Source organism: Anopheles maculipalpis, chromosome 3RL, assembly GCF_943734695.1.
Source record: "Anopheles maculipalpis chromosome 3RL, idAnoMacuDA_375_x, whole genome shotgun sequence".
Taxonomy (NCBI): domain Eukaryota; kingdom Metazoa; phylum Arthropoda; class Insecta; order Diptera; family Culicidae; genus Anopheles; species Anopheles maculipalpis.
The window spans coordinates 6,089,881-6,117,833 of NC_064872.1; the positions used below are offsets into that span (position 1 = coordinate 6,089,881).

A 27,953-nucleotide genomic window follows, 5' to 3' on the forward strand; every position below is an offset into this window, starting at 1 on the left:
TACATGGTTATTTTTTGTGCAAACCCTCCAAGCGTTAAGTAAAGAGCACCTAATGGGAAATAGTTATTAAACTGGAGCCTCATCTAAGACATCTGCGGATGATCAATCTTTTGATCCAGAGCATCAGCAATTTCTGATCCTTTAAGATCTTACGAGGCCTGAATCGTCTATAAACAACTATACATCATCTTTATGTCCAATTTAATCACTGATAACAAAAAAAGACGATGCACTGGACCGTCATATTCAATTGTAAATAAAATAAAACAAAAAAAGACGCATAGACATAGGAATTCTAACTTTCTCTCAAGCACTTTGACTGTTCCTATGGCTAACGAACTCTCTTATAAGACATGCTTGAGTCGCTCCTATTACACAACATTATGTCACTACAGCAAATAGGATATCGTGACCTAGTTTTGTTGGTACTTTCTTCCTTTCAAGTTTCATCGATATCAGTCTATTAGGACATACCGAGGAAACCGAGAGCACCAAATGGTTCCTCAGCGAGATCACAAACAAAGGTTTCTCAAATTCGAATCCAAAACAAATGCACCACCTCACTGCTGGTCCTTTGGACACGTGAAGCCGCGCACACACGACGCAAAACACCAACTGTGGTGTCAACTGCCGCACAAGGTCAAGTGCACCTAGGATCACCCGTAACGTGACCATGCCCTTCGATAGCATGAACCCCGCATACCATAAACAAATGATGATTGGCGTGAATTATCATCTCGTTCGAGCGCGTTATCCGAAACTGCCTGCTATTGCTGCGTATTGTTTAAATCGTCAACACTGGTGCGGTGCGGGAGCAAATCGTTCGTGGCCGACTGACCGGACGAGTCCGCTGCTGCTGGACGACTTTTCTTTTCATCCACAGTTTCACCAAAGTTTGGGTAAGTTTTTGGGAGGACGACTAGCCGGCAGGAGAGGTGTTTTGCGGGGGGGGAGGAATCAATATCCTGATGACGCAATGGACGTGATGAATTGCGTCGATTTGATTAATTTAATTGCAACGTCTAAGGTACGTGTGTGTTTGTGGTTAGGTCTGGCCACCAAACAAGACAGTGACCACCAGTATTCATCAAGGGAAGCCAAATAACTGGCCCTATGAAAAACGTACAGCGCATGTCGAGAGGGGGAAAAAATCGGTGCATCCAAACGGGCCTTCCCAAGGGACCAAGACCAGGTAATATGTTAGTCCCGGTAGGATTGTCCATCGAGCAGCACACACACACAAACACCTAGACTATTAGTATCTTCCATTTCCGGGAGTATAAAAACGATTCACCTAGCGATACGATACCAGTCAGTGACAGTCGGCTGTATCGGTAGAGACCATCCGGTTGTGTCCGTTTTGTTTGCACAACAAATCCTAACGCCATGGATGTTACGGTGGAAGATTTTTGCGAAGAAACCAACTTTCCCGAATCACCCTGCCCGAGCCCATTCGATCCGGCCAAACTGCTTAACATTAGCTTTCTTCAGATTAATGGCCGCTTCACACCACATTCGGGCCCGTCCTCTGTGTGTTCGACGCGAAGCTGTAGCCTTGCAGCTACCCCTGTACCACCAGATGCGGCGGATCCGGACCAGGAGGGCGAAGGTGATGGTGCTGGAAGGGAGACGGGGGCGGGGGCCGAGAAGGTTCGCAAGTGGTCCCTGCCGCATTTGCCTACCGAAGCGTCCAAGTTTGAGATAAGTGGCCGTGCGACACCCGTCTTCACGTGGAATCCGATGCCAACGTCCAGCAATGTGATCTATGCGCTGAATGACAAGAATCAGCAGATCGTGTTCTCGCAGGTACCCACCTTCGATAGCTTTGTTTCTGTGTGTGTTTTTTTCTAGTGTGTTCCGGGGAAAGAATATGTTCATACAAAGTAGGTGTTCCTGATTTCTAATGTCTCCAATCGTTTTTCTTGTTGTTGACACCCCCCCCCCCCCCCCCCCCCTCAGCTCGAACAAGAGACGGCAACCGAAACGAGCATCTCGGAAGTGTCCAGTGCGGTCGACTCGGAAGCAGAGCTGGAAGAGGACGAACCTCAACAGGATCGTACAAAGGCATCGAAAGAAGACGCAAAGCAGCAACAGTCAGACATGTACCCGAACTGCGATGTGAATGTGTGGTTGCGATCGTGCGAGCAAGAGATCGTAGAACCGATCGAGGGTAAGGTGCAGGGTACGGTACCGGAATGGTTGAACGGGAGTCTGTTGCGAAATGGGCCCGGCAGCTTGAAGGTGGGAGACATGATGTTCAACCATCTGTTCGATAGTTCGGCACTGCTCCACCGGTAGGATAAAGTTGGGAGATGTAAAAGCAACCACCGTACTAATGTGTTCCCCTGCTTCAGGTTTAACATCGAAAGTGGAAAAATTACGTACCAGTGCCGATTCTTGAAGTCAGATGCGTACAAGAAGAATACTGCTGCGAGGCGTATCGTGGTGACCGAGTTTGGTACCAGTGCCGTACCCGACCCGTGCCAAACAATCTTCCAAAAGTATGCTTCCTGCTAATCTGCTCTATCGAAGCCATTGACTCTATAATTACTCTTTTCCCAGAATTGCAGCCGTTTTCAACAAACCCGGCGTCAACAATTCGGACAATGCAATGATCTCGATCTATCCGTTCGGTGATGAGTTTTTCGCCTTCACCGAAAGCCCTATCATCCATCGGATCGATCCGGAAACGCTCGACACCGAGGCGAAGCTGAACGTGTCCGACTACGTAGGCATCGTTAACCACACGTCCCATCCGCACGTCATGTCCGATGGTACGGTGTACAATCTGGGCTGTTCCATCACCAAAACGGGACCGGCCTATACGATCATCTGTTTCCCGCAAGGTCCGGGTATGTTTGAGAATGCGCGCATTGTCGCATCGGTGCCGGCACGCTGGAAGTTTCATCCGGGGTATATGCACACGTTCGGCATAACGGAGAACTTTTTCGTAATTGTCGAGCAACCGCTCAGCGTTTCCGTACCGACGATGGTGGTGAGTCAGATTCGTAACCGTCCAATGGCGGCCGCCCTCAAGTGGTTCGAAAGTCAGCAGACGTACATCTATCTGTTGGATCGTGATACGGGCGAACTGCGTCACACGTACCACACGGAACCGTTCTTCTATCTGCACATCATCAATCAGTACGAGCGCGAGGGTCACGTTGTGCTAGACATCTGCTGCTACAAAGATCCGGCCATGCTAAACTGCATGTACGTCGACACGATGCGCAACATGCAGAACAATCCGGACTATGCGAAGATGTTCCGTGGACGACCGTTACGATTTGTGCTACCACTGAAATACGGCACCAAACAGTCGAAGATCCAAAAAGGTTCGTCAACCGATCCAGCCTCATCGTGGGCGGATATGTGGCAAAATCTTAGTTCGTTCACCACCGGTGACAACCTCCACACAAAGGATACCGGTTTGGTGCTCCAGAATTTGGTCCAGATCGAAGATTCGAAGGCAACGGCGTACGTTATGCCGAATCGTACCATCTTCTGCAAACCCGAACTGTTGTGTGATTTGGGCTGTGAAACACCGCGCATCTACTACGAACGTCATCTGGGCCGTCCGTATCGGTACTTTTACGCAATCAGTTCCGATGTGGATGCGAGCAATCCGGGCACACTGATCAAGGTGGATGTGGTGACGAAGGGCAAGCTGACGTGGTGCGAGGAAAATGTCTACCCGAGCGAACCTATCTTTGTGCCAGCACCGGATCCTGCGTCCGAAGACGATGGCGTAGTGCTGGCCGCAATGGTGTGGGGCCGTGAGGAACAGAATCGGGCAGGATTGTTGGTGCTGGATGCGAAGACCTTTACCGAGCTGGGACGGTGTGAGTTTGTGACGCCCGGACCGGTACCAAAATGTCTGCACGGTTGGTTCCAGCCGACGGGCAAGTAGGTGTAGAGAAAGTATTATTGCAACACGACCAAAGTATGCATGTACAGAGCTAAAGAAATGAACGAGACCTAACAAATACTACTGCTACAAGCGGGAGAGCTCGCGAAATGTTTACACAAATTACAGGACCAAAATTCGACAACAACAACGTTTCCACAGCTAGTAAGACTTCGAATTATGAAGGAAGACAAAAGCATTAGCGCAAAGACTTGCTGAGGCTACCAATGCTAAAAAAGATGCAAAAGATCCCCTGCAAGTTACATTTTATACCAAAAAACGAATAATTCCTATAAGTCAAGAAAAAGGATATAAATCTAATCAAATTTCTTATCGTGATTGTAGATGGAAGTAGTAAAGGAAGAACGGCCTCCAACATGGAGTGCAAAAGCGCTGTGCTACCTGTTAATACTGTTATTGAACTGTTATCACATGTTACAACCACATAAATAAATATAATCAAGTCGATGTTTTGAAATAATAAAATCAGATTCACTCTTTCGCTTAATATGTAACACTGGGCCGGGAGCGCCCGACCCACGGAGGCAGAAGCGTACGCAACAAAATTATAGGTCACGTTCGTACCGCTTCCTAGTTCGACGTCCGCCCGAGCTCAAACATTAGACGCATGACAATGCACCGCAAATGCGGATGATAAGGAGCGGTACTAGGCGGCGATAGCGTCCTTCTAGAAGTAACGCGTCCTCTGGTAATACTGGGGCTATACCTCTCCCAAGTCAAGTTAATGCGTCGGATGACCGCGAAACCTTTGGAATGGTTCTCGATCACTGCAACAGCACGTGTGTAAGCGCTGCTCTTGTCGATCCTTGTCCATGTACAACCTTCCTCCTCGAGTGCGTGTGTACGACCGACGATAAGTGGTTCCGTTCCGCACAATTGACCACGACTGCGAGAGTACGACTCATACAGTTCCACAATTAGTGCGAAAGCTTGCATACGTTCCATCGTTGCGAGCGGTGAAGGTGTTGAGTTGTAAGACAGGTCCCTTTATCGATGGCTGATAACACTCCGTTTGTAGCTATTTCACGCAGATTCACTTTCTCAGAAGTCAACCGTGGCAGCCCTGGTTGTAATGCGCCATCATCTACCAACATGACATGACAGTAGCAAGTGGTTCCCCCTGCCTGATAAGTTCTAGCGGTGGGATATGTTACTATCAATTGACCATCTGCGATCAGTTGATCACGGATGTACCTCTCGCTATTGCGGGTGTTAAAATTACAAACTCGTGTGTTCCTGTTTGCGCAATAGGCGCGCGCTGAGCTACCAACACACGTCAGATGAGGGGGAGCAAATCATGATGACGCTACGAATAGCTAAGTATAAATACGCGATCCACAAGCGACTGATTAAACCTGTTTTTGTGGCCGAAGTTCACGCTCTATTAGTTCTTGGGGTGTGTTACTTAATTGCTTCTTTGAATGCTTGTACGATGGGACGTACTCCCATGAGATTGCGAACCGATGCCCGTTGCTGTTTGAAATCTTGGGGCATCAACTACACGAAGGAAGATGAAGGCTTGAATGCTACAACTGCAGAGGAATTGTTGTGTCCGATAATATTACTGAAAACTATTGGGGATAATTGGAAACTGGAAAAGAGCATTCCGAATCGGACAATCAGTTATGGATTGAATTCTTCTTCTTCTTGCCTTAACGACTCCGGCAATCTAATGGCTTACTAGACTTGCTGATACTGCACCACGCAGATTCCTCAAGTGATTGGGGTGAAGCCTCCCGGTGGCTCTCGAGCTCACAACTCTATGCGACCAAATATTAGACTTAGTAACGTTCAAGAGCACAGATGCTCAAAGGGAGGAGCCCATAACGTCTTTTTAAGCTGTTACCCGTGGAGTTACAGCTCCAGACACAGAGTAATGCGGCCATCCTACCCGAAAAGGCTGAGATATCGGATTGGCAGGCAACACACCACACGACCGTGACCGTGGTTCCGAGGGCTTATGAAGCAACCATGTGATGAGTATGCTATGTGAGAGCAAGTAAGTAAGATTTTCCACCAAATTACGATCCAAAGTTAGCCGGGTTTAGCCGAGTCATAGTGTCAGTACAACTGCTGGAGTATGTTAATGCCCACAACCCGTAGGAACGAAACAGGATATTATAATGACAAAATTTGCAAATTCACCTATCGCAGCGTATTTTGACCCTCGATGTTATGCACACATATACACATATAGAGAGACACACATACACACACGCAGCGGGCAAAATGAAAGAAGCTAGGCAGGCTCGCACGAGCACGACCAACCAACTAATATGTGTGCATGTGTACCACGCAAAAGCTCCTAGATAGGCGGCAGCAATTTGAGGTGGCAGGCACAATATGCATATTCTTTAGGAACAAATGCATTGTTCAAGCCGGCGACGGTGCCGTTTGCGGACCGGTTCCCGCGAATGGCGCGATATCCGCGACGAATGCCGTCGCACAACCACCTTGGCCACCTTCGTTGGGTGTTGCTGGTGTTGCTGGCGTCGCTTGCGCCGTGGTGGCGGTACCATCATGAACGATTGCAATACGTACGTTGTGGTGGTGGTGGCGGTGGCCAGCTGAGGGTGAGACTGCTTCAAGCTGCGGGATGATGGGCAGGAAGCGGCATGGAGCGGATGATGATGTAGGTTGGTAGCCACCTGGCTGTGTCCATTGGAGGTAGCACTGTGTCCTGTGAGGGAGAGAGTAAAACAATGATGATACACACGTAAACCAAATAGTCCGGTAGGTAACCATACCCTGTCTGGAACTGGTGGTTCGAACAGATCCGCTCGAACGCTCGCTACGATGAGACCGCGAAGAAGATGCCAGAGTGCGTTGCTCCGTCCTAGTGCTATGACCATTGCTGATAGAGCTCATCCGTTCGGTTTGCTGCTGTTCCTTCGAATCCTTCGAGGTGTATCGTGTTCTGCGGGGTCTGCGCGGTGGTTCCACGACGCTACTATTAGGAAGATCCTCCGATGAGCTGGCATTCGACTGCAGCTTCTCTTTGCTGGCCATTCTCACAAGACGACGCGTTTCGGTTGCCATAGGAGCACGGCTACGCCGGCTTGATCCCGATCGACTTGATATGCTGTCACCGGCAATTGCCGAACCGCTCGATGGGCCTCTCAGTGAGATACTGCGCGTGAAGTTTCCTTCCGCCCGCTGGCCAATGCTTTCATTCGATGAAGCGGATGACACTGTAAAGCAAAACAAAACTATCATTTTCGTGATCAGTTCTAGGAGAAGTTCTAATACTAACATCTTGATTGACGTTGGTGATGACGTTTGAGACTATCGTCAATGTTCTTGGACACCTGTACGCCACGCGATTTCATGATCTTATTCGTAGTCGAACACTCACGGATGGTTCCGAGTGTGCAGCCGCCGTTCGAAAGTCGCCGTCGGTGTCCTTCACCGTCGTTCAGCTCGTTCAGAATACTCTCCATGCTCTCTCCGTTTGACATGTTGTTGACAACCTGCAGTAGTAGTGTAGTAAACAAAAAAACGTCAATTAACAATTCCGCACTAAACGCCTGTGTCACAGCTCCATCGTTTCGATTTTCTCGCTTGGTCCGGTCCTCTCAACATTTTATATGGGATTTGACAACTGAAAATACCTTCCGATATCGGAAGTTCCCAGACAGTAGTATACGAAAAATGGGAAGGATTTAGCTGTGCCACATGCATAATGGTCCAGAATGAACTGTCCCTACTAACATTCATTATTTCATCCGCTGCACGTGTTAGCTCCTCCAGTATACGCTCATCACGCTCCAAATCCTTCTTCCGGTCGTATGCAGCATGCGATGTGTTTTTCTCACTCTCCAGCACAGCCTCAGCTACGGCAGGTGAAGCACCCAGCGAACGCTGTGCTGCCTTCGGTTTGACAAAGTTTGACAAATTTTCATAATGTGGACTTCCACCGTCTGCCGACGAGAGTGTAGAAGTCGTTACACTGCTACTGCTGCTGGTCACGCTTACACTGTTGCTAGTGCTAGATGCTGAACCTGCACCGGCTCTAATAACAGCTGGACGCGGTGCTGGAATTGCTTGTGTCTTTGTTTCAGCCGGTTCCAGCTGACTGTGGCGCAGTAGATCCGGTTTATCGTTCGTAAGCTGCCAGATGGATGATTTGGAGGTGGAAGAACCCTCTCCGGAAGTAGTGGTCGTACCCGAGCGTCTTATAAAGGAAGAAGTTAGAGTGGCTGATCGTTGAAAGGGTGAGCTCGGGGCGGTCGTCATGTTCGTTGGCGGTTTGCCCGATCCCCCAGAGGACGGCTGTTGCTGCTTGCTGTTCGGATTGACGCCAAAAAATGACAGTTCATTCTCGCGCAATTGCCGCGCACCGGATGACAGCCGGAGCGAGGCTCGTTCCTCGTTACGCACGGCACCGGGCGTGGTGGCCGTGGTCGGAATGTATCTGCGAAATTTCGGTGATTGCTGCTGGCTATCGGTCGCCGATTCGTCATTTAATGTCGTTGCCGTTATTTTCGATGTTGACGTATCTAAAACACACGAAGGACACAAATTGGAGTTGGGCGTCAAACACTATTTAACAGTCAATACTCGTTGCTAAATACTAACCTGGACTAGACGTGTGGGAAGGAGGCAACTTTTTGACGGGCGTTGGACTCTTCAACTCAATCGACATCACAGCAGATGGTTTGTTCGGCTGACGGCTGACCAGGGCCGAAGGCTTTACGATATCAAATTCTGCAACATATTAAATAGATTGAAAAGCCAAAACACATTTATTATTTACAACCAGTCACTGTTGCCGCTCCAGAGGACTTGTTGGTTGAATTAGTAGCTGATAGGATTGCCGTTCGTGTAGGTGTTGGAGTGCAACAAATGCATATGAACAAAACGATTGCAAGCAACTGAAACACGTGCTAGTAAGTGTGCATGATAGTACCCGGGCTTTCACTTACCTGCAGACGAGTTTACAGAGAAGGTCGCATCCTTCACGTCGACGCGTTTCGCAGCAGCAGTGGTCAAGCTGCTGCTAGTACTGCTAGCACTGTTGAATTTCTGTATGTTTCGTTTAGCCTTTATACGGCTCCAGCTACCAGACAGCTCGGTAGCTGCCTGCCCAAAAGAAGACGTCGACGAGGATGCATCGGCCAGATTACCTAGGTACAGCTTAACCTCCTCGTCTGCTTTTGCACTGTCGCTATCGCTGTCGTACATTTCGGCGGCATCGTACAACCGTCTCAATTGTGACAACTGCTGACTAAGTACGGTTGAGCCGAGCTTCTTCAAACGTGGGGCGGCGATCGGTTTACTGCTCAATCGATCCACATCATCCACTGTACTCGAACGGCGTACCGCTGTGTTTTTGCTGATGTACGCTTCAAAGTCGGATAGGCGAGATTCGCTTGTAAGGATGCGTTTTGCGGCGGTAGTCGACGGCATGATGGAGGAGTATCGAGCCACACCGTACGACGTTGGTTCTCGCTCCAACGAATCTCCATCAAGTGAGGACGCGTACTTGGTCGCCTTCAGCTTAGGATAATCCGAGTAGATACTGCTCGCACTGCTAGATTTTGCGATCGACTGTTGACTGCTGATCGTGCTGCTACTACTGTTGTTTCCACTGACGATGTTGCCTCCATTGAGCTGACAAAAAGCTGAATGTCTACGCGCTTTTGGACTGGACACACCAAGATTTCGTTGATACAACGGCGATGTTCCGTGCTCGCCGAGCGAATCCCTCCTGAGCGTCTGCAGACTTTTTAACGCTTCATCCAGCTTCGTTGCAGCACGCATCGTACGCATGATAAGTGAGGTCGACTTAAGCTCGTCCCCGCCGGCACCGGATGTCGTTGGAGTAGCAGCTTTCTCATCACCCGCCGACGTCATGTCGATCAGAATTTTTGTGGTCGATTTTGATGCCGCTGGCTCAGTACTGTGAAGGATCGCTTTGTCCACTACTACTCGCCACGGCCCGGGGCAGGTAAGTTGGGTGTGATCACGGTGCATTAAATGATTGTGTTTTTTGGAGCGGGGTGGACGTGGGAAGAGAGCGAGTGCATCATAAGGAGGGTTAGGAAAGGGTCGAGGGCGATGTTGGATGTTTGTGTGTGTGTTTGGTAATGTACAGTTTACAGCACGGCGTAAGGTGAGAGCATTACACGCACAGAGAGTAGTAGTACCATGAGAAGGGAAGAAAGAAGAAAAACGGAAGGTAGGACTAATATAAGAGCAAACGACAAAATTGAAGTACAGTTTAGCTTAACGAATTAACCGAATCGATTGTAGTAGGTTGAGAGGTGAATGTAGTCTCAGAGGCTCAAAGCCTTTATAAATAAACGAAAGAAAAACATTGTAGTAGATATGTTACCAACTGATCTATGATGACCTGGATGAGTACCCGGATCAAATTTGATCAGATGGTGCAGGAGTACAGCTTAAAAGCAACCATATAACTCCAGAAACAGGTATCCGAAATTCAAAAGCACCAAGATACAGAGAGATTTAGATGTTGGACACACTTCATAAAAATTTCCGAAAATTGTACAACTACGCCCACATTCTTAGTATGCTTTTATCCCCGTTTAGGAAGCTGTACAGAATCCGTCCCATTGCGAGTCAGTTAAGATGAATAGAGTAGAGGTACATCGGTTAACGGAGTAAGCCTGCCACACACACAAAAATGCCACTCGAAATAGTGCTTAAAGTACTGCTGCTTACCTGCAGAATTCGTGCTACCATTCCAGGAACTTCCCGTAACCGTCGTAACAGGCTGCTGCGTCAGGTTGATCTTCGTCGAGTAGCTCCCGATAGCGATCGGTGATACACTTTTCGGTTCGTTTCCCAACTCAACGCTTAGCCTTGCGCTCGGCTCTACTGCCGCCGTTCCGACTGGCCGCAGCTTCACACCCCACAATGCTTCATTGCTGTCGAGATTCTCTCCCAACACGTACGGTTTCGGTTTGATCGGTTTGTTTTTCAAAATACTGCGCAAAGATATCTCATCCGTCGAGTGACCATCACTTTCATCCGACACGGTCACACCACCAGAGCTGGCAGTAATGGACGCTGGGACATACTTTCTCGGTGTTGGTTCCGGTACCGGACGACTAATCCCGATAGTGGTTGTAACAACCGGAGCAAATTCTTGCTCAGCTGCGGCTCCCTCAGGAGATAGCTTCGATTCGTCCGTTGCATTTACACCTTCGGAATCGCCCTCGAGATTTGACACCAAGTACGACGAACTTCCGGGAGACGCACCTCCAGAGGATCGTCGGCGACGACGGAAGTTGTTCGTTGGCGGTGGCTTTTCATCCGTCTCGACTATGTTCACCCGTCCGGAGTCGGCCGTAAAGTGGACCTCCGTTTTGCAGAACTCCACCCGCTTCTTGTTGCGGCTCAAATCATCGATGAAGGTATGGCTGAACCCGTTAACGTTAACCGACGATTTGCGTTCGAACATAGTGCGCAAACTGTCCCGCACGTAACTTGTCTCATCCACCGCAATAGAGTGCCGTTTCGGTTCCTCTTCCGGTTCCGATGTGTCGATTACATTGTCCGACGGTTTACTTGTGATTTTAATCACCATTGCAGGGTTCGTCGACTGCTTCTCCTTCAGCTGGGATCTTTCGCCGAGGGTAACGATCGTCGCTCGCTGATGATAGGAGTTTGCTCCCTGGCCGCTACTTTCGGTAGCTGCACTCGACCAGCTAGAACTCAGATCTGACGACCTCCCTATCCCGCTATCCGTCGACGAATCCATCTTTGCCATCGCAAATCCACTCCCGAGTGGCTGTTGACTCATTCGCTCGAACCCGTATGATTTGCGGCGTGAATGCCAATCGTCCGGTGCAAGCACGGTCGTGTCCGGAGCTGGTTTCTTGTTCGACTGAAGACTATTGCTTCGGTAGTTGGAATCGGACGAGCTGCTCGTTTCCAGCTGTCCAAGGCGTGTCTCTACCTCAGTGATCGTCACTCCACCACTTTCATCACTACCGCGCTGATCGTTCGAAGGCTGTGAGGCATCATCCGCCGGGCTCATATCGTCACGGTACAGTGACTCGTTGCTAAGTCGTCGTAGTCGGCCACGAATTTCACGCAATGATTCCGCCGTCAGGAAGGATGCTTTCGGCGGTGACGACTTGCTGGAGGAGGATTCCGTCGGTTTGCTGGGCGGTGTTATGGTGGTGTTGGTGCAGGGTGGATCTGTCACACTTTTGAGAATGTTGTCCAGCGCCACAAAGTCGATGTGATTGTTGCGCATGGCCGTGTTAAGACGGCGACCGTTTTCCAGCTCCTGACAGATGCGCGAAACGCTGACGGAGTTTTCGGGAAGATCGATTGGACGAGTGTTGGTTCTATCGAGAGAGCGAAAGGGAGAGATCATCAGATAAAGTTTTTGAAAAATGACAAATGCTACCTCATCTTTTTGGACAATATTTTGAACTTCTAGTGTAATTATATATTGAACTTGTAGAGCAACTACATGACTCTATGCGTACACGATGGCGAGTCACTGAGAACTGGACCATCCTACGCAGTTTTCGTACGCTACCAACCTGACGTACAGATCGGATACCCGTATGCCTGCCTTATTTAATGATGTGCAAATGTTGCTTTTGTTGCTGCCAATATTGCCATTTGCATCACCCAACGTGCACACGAGAAGAGAGAGAGAGAGAGAGAGGCACCAGCCACTTCGGCTGCTGGCGGCTGCGGATCGATGATTGAATCATACATCATTCGCCGGTTCCAGGGACGTCGGGTCTCGACCACCAGAAGTCGAACCAGTGCGTGGTGGTGGTTCCGTTCTGGCTGATTTGAATTTCAAGTGGTTAAAAACCGTCATCATCTGGTGGTGTGCTATGGTGGTTGTGGTTTATTTTTAGTACTGCCCATGCCCCACATGAGACGCCACAAGTTGTGGTGGAGGGGAGAGAGAACCACAAGAAACATTAAGAAACAAAACCGGAAGTTTTATGTGCAGTGTTGCAACTGCAATCGAATCTCCTGGATGAATTCGCTACAATTGCACACAATTCGAGGGTATACGAACAAAAGATCCCTCACGATCGATGAAATCACTTGTCAGGTGAGTCAAATTGAATCCAATCCAATTCAATCGGATGAAGTGAAATCTTGCCCAAACTTGAGCTTGTCTTTCCAAAAACTTTTTTTATTAATAAGAGCAACTCCTCAAGACACGTGCCCGTCAATGGCTCGCATCTGTACCTCCTCTACACGTGCGAGAGAATGAGACATTCCACTTACCTCGGGGTAGTTTTCCTTGGGAACTGTAATGATCGCCGTATTTTGCTTACTCGCTTCCACTGCGTGGGTTCGACGTCGTCATCGAAGTTGTTCTCGTCACGCTCGGTCGAAAGGTCCTCGATCGAGATGCTCTTGCCGCGAGCCAGCGGTATTATGTTGCCGCCGTTAATGCTGCTTTTAATGCGATGCAACCGGAAATAGGAAAAAAAGAGAGACAGTGAAAGAGAGGGATTGGATTAAATGTTTATACTACAATTGCAATTGGGAAATCAAGCTGAATATCGAGGTAGAGTAGGTGTAGCTTTAATTGTCTTTCTCTCTTGTCACCCCGGATCCTAATCGGAACTGCACGGCAAAACTGACATAGCGCGTGTGGGCGCCAATGCTGTCATTCCCAAACCCATACTACATCACTCGATTGACGCGTCTGTGTTTGCACGACCGAGGTGCTGCAATTGTGGAAACCACTCCCCCGGTACGACACACACACACACAAACGCCACCTACACAACCGCACCAACTGCAGCTGACGCACGTCAATTTATGATAATTCAATTTTACGATCATTTAATATCGGATCGCTGTCAAAAACCGTCGACCCTAACTAACATTCCTGCCATCTGACGCCTTCGCGTAAAATGCGGGTCCTTACCGGTGTGGAGCTGATCACAATTCTATTTAGACAACTTCGCACACTCAATTCACACATCAATCCAGATGCAGATTTTTTCTGATCTGCCGGATGAGTTAGATGATAAGAGACACCAGAACACCTGGAACAAAACGATAACCACACTACGAAACACTAGGAGGTCCAGGAGATCACCAAACCGCGGCACTGTTGATCCGCCGATCGACGTACGCAGAATGACGTGCTCCTTGGATCCGGATCGTGCTGTTAGGTTCGTGGCCCAGCCTACCGAAAACCCACACGGTACCCAAATCGCGCCACACAACACACGTCTGATCTGCGGTCTGGGTTATTGGTGTTGACGAACGCGAAGAATGATCGTCGTCATCATCATCGTCATCTTGGAGCATGGTGAATCATGCACAATGCAGAAGGTAATGTTTGTGCAAGAGATTGAGAAGATGATGGTTAATAAAAACACAGATCAATTGCTACTCAAACATTCGAAAATCGAAGATCGTTGCAGAAATGAAGAATGATAGGACTTGGTTCTGCGACTCCACCCACAGATTGATAGTGGTAAAACAAACGATCTTGCACAGCTGTCACATGTTTCGGGGTGTCGCCGATCGCCACCATGTCTACTCAGTTACACAGTTGAGAGGCTCAAAGTTCCGTTACGGTAGTGGGCGGCCTCATCATAAACTTAGGGATTCCCGGCCCGCAGGCAGAACAGAACTGTCAACCGAGGCGCGCCAACATTTAGCGCTCTTTATAGTAAAACACCGGTCATTAACCAAAATCAGTAGCAATATACCACACCACAGTAAAGAGTCGACAGCATCGGCAGAATTTGGACACTTCGCGACAAAACCCGAAACTGGCAATTCTGGCCGCCTTTGAACACGCGTTTACCGCACAAACGTTTATTGTATTTTAATGAAGTGTAGTGTACTGCCCAATTTCGATGGCTCACGCTTTTGCATGACAAACGCGCGCGCGCGGCTCATTTTTCTTTTTCCGCTTCATTTCATGTACCAATCGATTGGTACCTTCAGTGGACACACATCTATCTAAGCAATGGGCTATTTCTTTCCTCTTCTACTACTCCGTTATTCTGTTGTTCGTTCAAGGAGCTACAACTTTGCATCAACATTTGGGCAAACGTTTTCTTCGGTATTCTTTTTTGATTTTCTTTTTGTTCCAGCCAGCCAGGGCTTAGCCGAGTAATTGCACGGACATTTCCCGTGCATTAAAGCTCGTGTTAGAAGCGCGTACAATTTTATAGGTCTTCTCACGCGATCTCGCCCGACCACAGTCCACACCACACAACGGACGTAGAAATTTCGTGGGCGTAGTATGACATAACGCGAACTGTATCAAAACCGTTCCGATTATTCGGTGGTTTTGGCCCGAACGGTCCGGGGTCCAAAAAAGAAATACCGGGAGAGGATTCCTACTGGAGAAACGTGGCAACGGAACGTTGATGGCATTTCTACTGAAATGGTAATAGCAGTCAGTATTCGAGGGAAAACCCGTCTATCGCCTACATTCGTTTGGCCGGAGGTGTTCCGGCCATGGTTGTGGGCTAATTCTACGCTTCTCCGCGTGAAGAACCAGCGGTCGATAAACTGTCTCAAGCCGTTCACTTTTTTCTCTGCGCGCGTGTGTGTGTGGTACCTGATTTATGGAGTGAGTCAAGTAGTAGTTACAACTAGATTTCTGTGCCTAGTTTGACACCCTCTTACCCCAATCTTTAAACACCTTTATTACCACTGCTATCGAATGCATAGAACGTAACGGACGCGAGTGGCGAAATTGAACACTGGTAACATTATTTCCGAATGCAAATTCTACGATTCTAAGAAAACAATACACCGCACATACGAGCTCGTTCGAAATCATAAATCGTATTCATTCGTAGATCGTTTTGAAAATCTGATACCTGATGTGTCACGTGGATATAAAAAAAAGGAACAACTATCACCGACGATGGCTGTGGACATTACTACAGCAGGGAATTTGAGATTTGCGTGGAATTTGGCAAAGACCTGGCCACCGATCGTAAACCAATAAACGCGATCATTATACTCTGTATATCCACGAGCAAGCTTTGCACACCCGCAGCGATCGCGATTTGTGAAAATAGATATCTTCAAACCTACACGCACACATGCTGTCGAATACATCATTCCATTTCGCTATCGGTGAAGTCGATATGTCGATTCTTCTTACCTTTCCTGTTCGACAGCAACGGAATGCTGTGGACGGTGGTAAGACGATCGATCGTCGTGCGCTTCCGTACCGACCGCATACATCCGGTCACATCTATGCGGCCCTGGGCTGGATGGACCGGTGAAGCTGCTGGACGTTGGGCTAGAAAATCGAGGAAACGGTTTCATCGAGCTTACGAACGCCGATCCGGATGAGAGGGTTGTCGTCTGGGGTGCATCGGATCTACTAGATCCTGCAGTCTGTGGAGTGTAGGAGAGAAGATAGATCGTCAATTAACACAGCTTTTGAATTTGGACGATGTCCTTAATAACCTGTCACGTTTCGGGACGAGTGAACCTATTCAAATGGAATTTAAATGAATCCTAAGACACGGCATTCCGATGGTAAAGACGACAGCGGTGGCAGGACCGTCAGACGGTAGTGAGGGAACAACCTGGTATCAATAACTTTCATAAACCAAGATGGCTGGCATTACCTTCACATATTCACATGGAATATATAAAATCTAAACGATTTATTCCTCAAATAAGGCATCCCAGGACCTAATGGAGCCATCAATTTCTGGCTTCCTGTATAGTTAATCTTGAGTAAACGAAATCGACCCAGATGGGATTTCATGTTTGCTTGCTATTTAATTGGGCAGCATCTCAAGGACATCGGTTAACAATTTATGAGCTACTGGTTTGACTACATGTTTCTTGATCACCACAGGGAGGCCTGTCAACGGGATCCAATAATTGGACTGCAGTGAAATTGTTAACCATCCGCCACTATTGCATTGCATGTGGGTGTCTCTACACGAGGTGTAGGCAAATATTTGACATTCTGCTAACACTAGTGTCTGACCATCTTGGGGCAAATGTCAATGTCACAGACACACACACACACTTTTATTTCGGTAACAATTTTTGATCCCGCGCTTTGTTATGTGGGCATTAAACCCCACGGGTAATAAATAACAATGGTAACCTATCAGCGGGTTTTGTTTGATGTACGGTAACAAATAAATGTCAATCTCACCCGATGCGAACGATTAATCGTCATGTGTGTGTGTGTGTGTGTTTTTTTTTTCGGTGGACCTTCTCCGTTTCTATCCATTTCCTAGCCTTCTTAAGCCGTCAGCTGTGTACATTGAAGATAATTCCTCACACTACTGGTATAATTGCAAGCCAAAGTGCAACACAAACATCGTGTTCTTCCTGTTCTTGAAGTATTGTTTCCTGCGGCATCGGAATTTGCACCACTCGTGGGGCGCGTTAGTGGCTCAACGCAGCTTGATTAAAGAAAATATTTGCTCACATGCCCACTAGCGCTCCCTTATGGCGAGCACGCGATCGTGCATGAATGAATGTTTAAAAGGAGCACTTGAGATTTTCTGAGGAACCATACACCATGCACCGGGCAAATAAAACGTTAAGGAAAGGCCCTATCGACCGGGGATCGTTCCTTACCAATAGTCTACTGCTGCTAGTAGAACCAGCCGACGACGACATCAGTGGACGATGGAAGGAGGACAGCAGATGATGGCTCGAGAACCCATTGGTGGTGAGCTGCTGGTGGTGGGAGGAAGAGGGCGAACCTGCCATAATGCTACCGGTGGCGCCAACACTGTTCGACGTTGTCGTTTGCTCGGTAGCCGTTTGCACCATGGACGAGGAAGAAGAGGACCAGCGGGAAGAGGTCGTTTGGACGGTTTGGGCACGGACAACCTGTAGCGAGCCGGCGGACGTGCGGGCTTGTAGGATCTCCATTTGTTTCCGCTGCGTGTGCTGCGTACCGTCCGGTGTGGACAGGTTCTGTGATACCATCTGGGAGAAGAAGGCAAGAAGAGAGGGAGTGAGCAAAAGACATACATAAGATGAAGGAATCGATGAAGGAAAAGTGCATCTAAAAAGAAAGAAACGAACCCCGATCGAAGGTCATGCGTGTACGATGCAATCGCCTTCTCATGGTGAAACGTCATTCACCACACTTGACATCTAGATGGCGCTGACAGCCCGCAACACCGGAGTACCGGTACGTATTGGCTTTCTGATCCGATTCAATCGCGTTTCGAATGAGATTAGAAACGGACTTGGGACGACGACTGAGGGATCTGGAAACTGGTTTCGGTCTTTTGCAATTCAACAACCACAAATTGACAGTTAATTGACGGAATTCCGCTTCACATCCGCAGGTGGCGGTGGTGGTGCAAATTTGGCAAAAACGGTTTACTCGTACAAAGCGGGATTTAAATTTTGCGGGTCCCGCTCAAGACACGGTAAAGAAATGCAAGCAACCACCACCTACCACTGACAGACGACCCAAATTACCGTGTCTTACACGATGTAATTGGCACCGATGAAAATTGGAGTAGCTAGCCGTAAAGTGTTGTGGCACCTGTGTCTTGGCGACACTACTGGCTGGACGGTAAATTGGAGTATGCGCCGGTTCAAGCCGAGACAGTTTGATAGAAATTAGTACACGTGCATAATGACACCTTCGGTTGGCGAAAGAGAAACAAAAGAGGGCATAAAAAATGTCACCCACCGAGAACGATCCCACCAAGGCGATAGTGTCGAAGAAAATAAGATAATGTATCGCAGTTGAATTCCGAAGTGACTTATCGGTAATTGATAAACGTAGCGACACGTACAGGAGGGCGTATTAATTAATTATAGTTTCGTACGGCCATCTCGTTAGGAGGCTCTACCTACTATTGGGACACGCACGCCACGCACCTCCGGCACTCAAAGTGCATATTCATTACAGGTGCACAAGTGGGACAGGTGATGCTTTAAATAGACTCCTTCCACCGTGCGTTGCTGTCCTTCAAACCATGTTGGAGCAACCTTCCATTAATCGCTGTCTGATCTTGCAGAGATATATGGGCAAGGTCCTCTGAAGCTGGTTGGACTGAACACCACACACACGACAATGTTGCCTGCTTCGCTTCATGATAAGGAAAGTCTATCGACACGATCGGATGGGAACGAACCGCACTCGTTACAAAGCATTCGCGTGTTGCATATGCGTAGCACGGTTGCACTGGTAATTTCGCACAAACTACAAACTAGCGTGTAACGTTGTTGCACGCCATATGTCAGCCCAGATCTAGCAAGACGTCAGAAGGGGCCTAGACGATGATTACTTCCTCGTGGGATATTAAACCACCACCGCGAGTTGACTGGTTGAAGACGCTTCCTAGACCCGCGCGTGTCTTACATGGAAGTATGTAACGAAGTTACGCTGAGCATTGCAGAACATAACCGCCAATTATGAGGCGCACTGCTAGCGAGCCTGCAGACTTCCGGGGTGTGTAACCAATTTTTTATGTTATTGTTGATTAGTGGAGAAAACAAAACCAACAAGGCAAAAACGTAAAAAGATCTTTTTACAAACAATTGACTCATCCAAGCCGAATAAAAGCTTCTAAGCAGCTACGAAGCAGTAAATCGATACTTCCTTCCTTCTCGCGGACAAAGAGTTTAACCAACATAACCTCTGCGCATTGTGACTCAAACACTTCAAGGGTGCAGAGTGCTCTCGGTCACAGCCTCCTCCCCACAGAAATACAGGAAACACACATGACTTCTTACAATGTATAATTGTACCTTTTTCCCTCCCTCCGTTGGGCATCTCCCTCTCTTCATTTCTCCCAACGAAGGAGACTCATCTGTGCGACAGGTCGGGTTGCGAGCAATCCACACGCCAGACGACCTTAATGGTTCATTTGCCGTTGTCGTTGTCGGTCTCGGCCGGGTTGAGATGTGTATAGATTCACATCATAAATTCCCCGAGAGATGTCTTGTAGTTCATAACCCCTTGCGATGGTGCAGTACAAGTTTTGAGTCTTCTCGATTCGATACGATCGGTGTTCGCGGTTCGACTGTGCATTCTGGAGAGACACTCCCCCTTCCAGAGACATTCGAACAATCGATAACGACCGCTTCTGTCCGTGACACGACACGCTGACTGCGCTGAGCCTTTGTACGTGTCCATAAGTGTGTGTGATTTGCAGCAATTGTAGGCAAATGAGCTGAGGGTTCGCGTCTGCGATCGATAGCTTGCCTTACGGGCCCGATAGACCGCTTTTGGGAGGAAACCTCGCAGCTCGAAACGGGCAAGACAATCGCCCGGTGCGAGTGCGCCGAAGCAGTAATATCTGTATCAAGATCAGCCCCAAAAGGAAGACGATAATTCCTACGCTTCGACCCACCTCGGGGGACTCCCCACACTTAACTGAGGTTAATGTATGGAAAACACACTCCAACTGCACACTCACAAACATACCAGATACCCTATTGTTCCCGTTGAAAAAGGGCAAGTTCATTACAAATCCTTCCGTCGGCCATTTCGGTACCTAGCGGCAAATCCCTCCTTTCATCCACCAACTTCACCAAACGGTTTGTTTATCGTTTGCACAAAAAAAAAAAACAGAGAACAGCGAAAGAACATCATGTTAGCAGCTTAACAACATTTTACGACGACGTTACAACCGATCCGTAACCCTCGAGGAGCGGATTGCACTTTTCCAACCGACTGCGTCGGCCACCATTTATTCCCATGCCGTAGCAGCACAAGGGAAGACTTTCTCTTTCGCCCGGAACCTAGCAGTGTACTAGCGAAAACAATCATGGTGGCCAATTGTTTCAGGCACACCGGCGCGGGTTGGTGTTGAAATAAGCGTTAGCGCACCGCAATTTGCGTGGAATGACTTTGTTCCCTGCAGTTGGTAATTCGAGCTCGTGCTCTCTTTTACTCTTTCTTCTTACTGTCAACTGTAAGCTGAAAAATGGTTTCAATCGTTGCATCTGCTTATTTTTGTACTTTTTTTTTCGTGTGGCCATCTTAAGAGAGGATTTTAAAAACAATCAGGAATGTTTTTAAGTATCGCAAGCAAACATTACATCAAAATTTTTGGTGCCGTGACCAGAATGACAATATCACTCGAAGTACATAAGTTTATGTTTCTTCAGGTTTAATAAATTATTGAAATCCTTTTTTTTGACATTGCATAATGGAAGATTGTTATCAAAAACGACATGCAGGAGTTCCAGAGGAATAGATGAGATTAAAGAGGATCAAGTCCCATCCGTACCGTTCTCCTCCGTAAAGAGAATTGACTTTTCAACTACATTGTATCAATCAAAGTCTCGTACGGCGTTTTCGATGATCGGCGTGATCTCCGAGGTCAATAAGCCAAGAAAAATAATTTTAAAAAACTGTTCACTAAGGTAGTTAGTAAAACATCAGAATATATTTTCTTTTCTTGGTGCTGTGACCAGAATCCTATCGGAAACAATTCATGCACAAATCCCTATTCCAGAAGTAATTAACTTGATTTAAGCTTCTACCATTGTTCGCGAAACTAATTAATGCTTCCACGGTGAAAGATCGCTTCCAGAATATATGTACTGTTAAATGTTGCAATTTCTCTCAACTCCACGCATGCGTGTGTCGTACCATCGTACCATTCGCTTGAGCGCTCATTCCCATACCGATGAACCGCAAACAAAAACTGGTACAATCCATCAACCCCCAACGGTCACCCAGGTTGACAGACAGTGCCCGGGACAGCCCGAAACTCCAACCAACCATCGGGTGTCATACCGGGGAATGTTAAAAGCATGTTGTGACTCCCCACCCCAATGCTCCTCACCCCAGAAGTTTTCCCTGTCCCCGGAAAACTGCCGTTAGTCCGCGAAGAAATGAAAAAAAGATGCTCCTTACCTTGCCGTAGCTGTTGAGTGGTCCATTTACCCAACGGTCCGCTTCTAGCCGGCCCGTCAGCAGGGCACCCGTATTTGGATCGACATGTTGCCACTCGCGCACCTCACGCTGGAATGGTGCCCGAGACGCCGCCGACGACGAACCGGCACCCGTTGCCATGGCGGCTACTTCCATCTTTTTTGCGATTTTTCCGACCGCGTTTCGCTCGCCGGATCGGACGTGTTCCAATTTACACGGGATGTGCGTTTGTACGCTCGGTTCGTTCGACCGCTGCTTCCTTCCACTGGAGCTGGACGTCGTCGTACGGATGGTTCTGAAAAAGGCAAATGGTGCGAAATGGTGGTGGTGAATTTATACTGTCAGCTTTTTCTTTTTTTTCTTTCCACCGAAGCAAGCAATAAAGGGAAGACAAAATGTGAGAAACGTCGGCAAATAAACACAACAACCCCCCCATCAGACAATGGACAGTGTAAATCAGAAACACAGACGCGCGAAAAATGGGGCCAAAAGAAAGATGACTGCAACGTTTGCCGGGTCTTCTAACTACACCGGCTCCAAGTCGCCAGCGAGTTCTATCGCCGTGATCGCAAAAAATGCAACCAAACGAACGCCAACTCCGGGATGGCAACGAACTCGTCGTGCAGGAGCCCATAAAAGGGACGACTGCACGGATACAACACAGCAGCCGCTTCATATACGGACACCGGGTCGGGTTCGTCGCTTGTTCGCGATGCATGCAAGTCTTTCGTTCGTGCACAAAACTCATAAGGCACTCTCTTGGCACGCAAGTTCAATGTCGAAGACCGTACAGTAGCATCATCAGCGGTGTGGTTTCCGGAGCAATGTTTACGCATTCCAATGATATCCTCCAGGTGCCATTTGAGGGGTGAAAAAATGAATTAAGTGATTAATTAATTATATTTTGCTGAACTAGACGAGACCTTTTCTAGAAGAAAGAAAGCTGTTTGTCGCTACTCAATCAGCTGACCGAAATTTCACACTATTGTATTATATCTTAACTTAAAAAACTGAATATCATTAACGCTTATAAAACACATCAAATTTCCCTTCCCATTCTGTAACATAATTTAAATTCCAATCTCAAGATGTTTGTTTTTGAGCTTCCCTTCCAAATGCTCCATTTCAATCTCAATTCTTATCTTATCTAAGCTTTCTCTCACTGGGTAAAAAAAAGGAAGCTTAATTGTTGTTTTATTTCCCGCTTAAGAGTCCCATTCTCCATACCTTTTTCGCCTCTGTTCGGACTCCGATTCAAGACACAGACAAGATACAGGCAAGACACAGTAAGACACAGCGGAAACATTCGTATAATTATGGGCTTTATTCTCACGATGTAAGCTTTATCTTCCGGTTAGGAAACAGTTGCGAAACTTGTACTGTGTCGTCTCCACCAAATGCTCAATGTCCGCCCGGATTGCTCGCGTACAAACGTCGTACCGTTCGACTAGGGCCATGATTTCTTCCCCCAGGAAGGTAACAAATGCATTTAACCGGGCTTGCGTCTGCTTGGTAAAGCCTTCGAGTTGGTCTAGATACTGCAAGAAATGTTACACGTAAATAAATTAATAATTGTTGCTTCTTTTCTGCTCCAACCAATGCTGCTTCATTAAAGGTACCTCCGTGGTGCAATTAGACGAGCCTTGACCGCACACAGATTGTGCCTGATTTCCATAGATACCGCTGTACCGTAGCTGCTCCAGGAAAGCGTTATTTGCGGACGAAAGGTAACCAACGGTACGTGAATCCACCTGATAGCACACCGAGAGCCGTGTCGATGCGTACGATCCCTGCCGGAAGTCACCAACGTAACGCTGCAAGCATCGATCCGCATAGCTATTGTCACTAGTGGCTGCCTCGTCGATCAGTGAAGCCGTAGCATTAAACAATCGGTTACCGATCGCTTCACCGGCAGTTTGAATTATTCTCTTGTAGTTGGTGGCAAGATCGCGCAACAGTTCCCCGGTGCGGGTGTTGTGCTCGAGTCCTTGAGATTCCGTTCGGTCCAGGAAAGCTTTCACTTTGGATGCTTCCGTACTAACGTCACCGAGCCGTGTGAGTAGATAGGAGTAACCGTCACGCACTTGACGCACGGTCCCATTCGACTGTTGCTCCATCTGGCGTGCGGTGTCCATAAACGTCCGGTTGGCTAGCGTTACACTGCCCAACAAATCTTGGAGCGCGTTTTGAATGCTGCTGTTGGTGGTCGTTTCATACCCGATGCCTGTGATGCGATCCTTAGCGATCGTCCCATACATGGTAGCAATATCCGACAGAGCTGAGTTGATAAGCGATACCGGTGAGATTATCGATTGTACCAGGGCGGGAGTGATGAGTGTGGAAATGTTTCCACTACTGTACGTAGAGCCAGGGGCGGAGGCTTCTTTAAGCACCTCGGCAAACGGTGGCCAATTGCGAGCGAGTGTTCCGATTTCCGTTGTGATCGTGCTCACATTGCTTGAGAGAGTGTCCAGAACATTCGGTCGTACTGCTCCCTTTAGTTTGTGAACTGTGCTTGATACTTGCTCGAGTGCTGACGTAGTTGGTGGTACGGTGGCCTGCAACTCCTCCAACAACGCCTGCAGCGATTCGGAGCTGTTCGCTCCAAACGTAGCTGCCACGTGTCCCAAAAGCTTGTTCAGTGGTGTGGTTAGGTTATTCGCAACATCAAACAGCACCGTTGTCGCTCCGCTACGATCCAGGTTCGCTTCGTACTTAAGCAGGCTGGCGTTTGCCTTCACGATGTTCACTATTCCCGATCCAATGCCGCTCCGGAAGTTTGCATCGAACCCAGGCACACTGTACGGAAGTCCAAAGTCCCCCGCACAGAAGCATCCGCCTAGCAAGACACTTCCAACAATCAATAGCGAAGAGCTCCAGCGGGTCATTGCTTACAAATGATACACCACAACAAACTTTCTGAGACTTTCACGCACCGAAAATCACTACCAAACTGATCGGACACCGATGGTCAAAACTTCTACCAAGCTGTCCCAAAAAAGACGACCGCAGAGGTTCTTCACTAATAGCATCTTGGTATACCTGTTTCGCCTTTCGTTCTCATTCTCACCTTCATGGCTCGGATGGCATCGCGCGCGCATCAAACGGTACTTTTACAACACGCATGTCAATGGTGCCCCGGCCGACTTTCTCCACGTTCTGCTTGCTCGATCTCAAACTCACCGGGAGAGCAGCGAGCACACTCTCCACGGAAGAAGCATGGCTTGAAAAAGCGAAGAGCATAAGACATCCCCACGACGACAAAAGCGAAAAAACCGACATCGGAAAACACATATCTACACAGCGCTAGAACACCGGGACCATACTAGCGGCTAGTGACCTAGTTCGATTATTTGGATGCGCTTGATTATACACAGGAAATCGCCCGCAATTTCATGTGTTCCCAAGCAAACGATCCAAAACGTTGAGCAACCCCACCAGCTCGGATCCCGCTGAGCTGTGGACTAACATTCATAAAAGCAGAAATACAGCTTCTCCACATACATCTTCGGACACGGTTGAGCCGATCTGATGTCATCCAGATTCACTCCTCCACTTAGAATTCCTGCTTCCAGTGCGTTATTTGTTTGGATAAAATATTGTACCCAAACGGGGTTGAGCTCTAGTTTTCCTTTGAATTTTGTTCTCTTACGGGTCACGATCGTTCTCTTTTGCGGTTGCATACTAGAACACCTCCTAATAGCCACCAGCCGGTTATTACCATTTTGGGGACGAATTATTGTACCGCTTACCAAACGACCATCGGAAACGATCTTCTCGGATCGCATTCGTCCGTAAGGAAGGTGGATGGCTTTATCGTGAAGAGATCAGGCGGGCGGACTATTAATCCGGGCTGCTATCTCGATCGGGATAATTAAGGGTTATTAGCATCGCTTTATTTATTTGAATTGGGATGGAAGGAAAAGAACAGATATTTTGGGAGTTTTTTTAAGCCACGACGAGAAAAGGGTTGGGGTTGTTGACTTAAAAGAGATACTTTCTGCGATGATATCGTACATGACTGATCTCGTAATAATGAAGAGATGTTAAGCTCGCTTCATTTATTTGACGTCAATAGACGATAAAACTCAGCTTAATGGATAAAAGCCTAAGAGATCACTCGGCAAAGCAGTCCAATACCGGCCGTAGTTCATGTTGACGTGCTCCAAATTCTAATGCGCACACTTCAATTAAGCCAAAACGGAAACCTACGTTTGAAACAGTGCAATTTTTCTAGTACAAACGGCGCACAGTGTTGGCACCCTACGTTGTTTGCACAGCTGGAAACCACTTCTTCGCTTAATCGGCCTCAGTCTGCACGTCAGCGTCAGCCTACAGACATCCGCCAAATTCACAGAATCAAGTGTGTACACAAAATCTCGCCCTGGGGTAGAGATGGTGCGTTAAAGTGTCCAAGAATTCGGAGAGTGTAAAACATTACTCCCATCTAGTTGGTGCTACAGTGCACAACATAGCAATGTTTTACCTGCGCAGGTTCAGCATTTTAAAGGCCACCATCTTCGGGTGGCTGTGTTTGAGTGTTAGTATTACGTACGCCACAACAAGACAGGCAGCAGGATTAATGACGCACTCAACTTCCTCCATTTGCAGATCGGACGCGCAGAGCCGGTGCCAGACTTTGCCATCAATGTTGCGATTACGGGCAGTGCCACCGTTTCCTCACTCGCCCTGGAGACGAAGCTACTGTTCCGGGACGTTGGTTCGACGGTGTTTGACCTACAGGCAGGCTACGATCGGCTAGCAACCGTGAAGGATGCGCTATCCGATATTGCGACGAAAATTTCCACAGCCGGCAGCACACTTACGCAAGCCATCTCTACGATGGCAGTCAATAACAATGGTCCTATAGCGACGTATTTTGATCCCATCACGAACAGCATAAATAGTCTGCAGGCACTCATCACGGGCGGCCTAGCGACGCAGCTAAACACCCTCAACACCAACATCGATCGTTACGTGTCGAATAAGCTGGGGGACAGTTTTCGGACAATGTCACAGACGCTTAATACGCTGTCCCAGAGTGTGGTTAACCTGCGTACGGCCGTTACTAGCGCGCGTCAAGCAGCCGGTTCCTCGTCGACCGTAAGTTCGACCATTGCCCGCCGGTACGTTACGACGCGTATCGTGAGCGACATCACCAACGGCGTTCGATTGCTCAAGTCGGACGTCCCGATTCTGGTGTACATCGTCCGGACGACACTCGGTTCGTTCCAGACCGCGGACGTGTACCTGTCCGGCATCACCGCCGAAGCTCAGTTGCGTGAAGCCGAAGTTATCGAGCAGGGCACAACGTACAAATTCGATGTGAACGAGTTTGTCGGTACGATCAAAACCAACACGACGACCGTACTATCGAATGCCTACAGTCAGCTTTCCGGCACATACGCCTCAACGCTGAAGAGTAAGGTAGAGGAGGACAGTAACTTCAAAACCGTCGTCGATGGTATGCTGACGGGAGTGAAATCAATTTTCGACAACGATGCAGCACTGGCCATCACGAACAACATCGACAGTACGATCGCTACCTATTTTCAACGCATACTCGCCCTTGACGACGATTTGGGCACGTTCTACGGCACGAGCATGTGCGGGATCGTGCGAGATCTACTGCAGGTGCTGATCGAGAATGGTCCCAACGCACAGTTCTGTTTCAGCAAGTTCGGCACCAGAGTGTTCAACTTCTTCGTACTGCACACGTACGATTCGGCCGCCTGCTATCGGTTGCAGTTCATACGGCTCGAAAAGCTACGGAACGGTATATACAACATCATCACGCTGATGCTGCACGATATAGAAGATTTTATCGAGTACTTGGAGCGTTGCACACAGTTCAGCAATGTGGACAACTGTGACAACTTCGTAAGTGAACAGGCCGCCGCCCCGAACGAAGTCGAATTTGAATGTTTATGTTTTAATGTTATCTGTCTTGCTTCCACCTCTCACATACAGCTTGGAGCCGAATATCAAACGCTGTTTTCGTTGACTACCAAAAAGCGTGACGCTCTGTACCGTCTGCTGGCTCAGGAAACTAGCGCCAGCTACTATCGAATGGAGGGATGCTTCAGCAATAGCAAACACCTGCTCGTACTGGATGCCGAAGAGATGAAGGCATCGATCGATAATTGTAAGGTGAATGGACCATTGTAATTGGTTCCTTGTTCTTTTAGAACA

General features: G+C 48.1%; 6 protein-coding genes across 6 annotated transcripts in view; 3 read left to right on the forward strand and 3 right to left on the reverse strand.

The window, feature by feature from the left end:
* Positions 1-27,953, forward strand: part of LOC126564888 (protein phosphatase 1B) — a 205,229-nt gene that overhangs the window by 127,231 nt on the left and 50,045 nt on the right. The window lies entirely within an intron of this gene.
* LOC126565068 (alpha-tocopherol transfer protein-like) overlaps positions 1-27,953 on the reverse strand; it is a 174,457-nt gene that overhangs the window by 17,582 nt on the left and 128,922 nt on the right. The gene's annotated exons all lie outside the window — the stretch shown is intronic.
* LOC126564173 (carotenoid isomerooxygenase) lies at positions 1,381-3,925 on the forward strand. Its single transcript, XM_050221132.1, has 4 exons — positions 1,381-1,806; positions 1,960-2,294; positions 2,355-2,501; positions 2,563-3,925. Exons 1-4 carry the CDS (start codon positions 1,387-1,389, stop codon positions 3,908-3,910), a joined length of 2,250 nt encoding a protein of 749 aa, XP_050077089.1. The 5' UTR covers positions 1,381-1,386; the 3' UTR covers positions 3,911-3,925.
* Positions 6,283-21,917, reverse strand: LOC126565777 (serine-rich adhesin for platelets). Its single transcript, XM_050222985.1, has 11 exons — positions 21,744-21,917; positions 17,483-17,839; positions 16,032-16,270; positions 13,166-13,336; positions 10,616-12,252; positions 8,854-9,855; positions 8,507-8,635; positions 7,640-8,427; positions 7,182-7,398; positions 6,676-7,119; positions 6,283-6,608 (listed from the first exon to the last, which is right to left on the reverse strand). The coding sequence occupies exons 1-11, from the start codon at positions 21,915-21,917 to the stop codon at positions 6,283-6,285; spliced, it is 5,484 nt and encodes a 1,827-aa protein (XP_050078942.1).
* LOC126564615 (uncharacterized) lies at positions 23,105-24,649 on the reverse strand. The gene is made up of 2 exons (XM_050221694.1): positions 23,381-24,649; positions 23,105-23,299 (listed from the first exon to the last, which is right to left on the reverse strand). Exons 1-2 carry the CDS (start codon positions 24,647-24,649, stop codon positions 23,105-23,107), a joined length of 1,464 nt encoding a protein of 487 aa, XP_050077651.1.
* Positions 25,931-27,929, forward strand: LOC126565124 (uncharacterized). Its single transcript, XM_050222265.1, has 4 exons — positions 25,931-25,940; positions 26,213-26,301; positions 26,373-27,641; positions 27,732-27,929. Exons 1-4 carry the CDS (start codon positions 25,937-25,939, stop codon positions 27,927-27,929), a joined length of 1,560 nt encoding a protein of 519 aa, XP_050078222.1. The 5' UTR covers positions 25,931-25,936.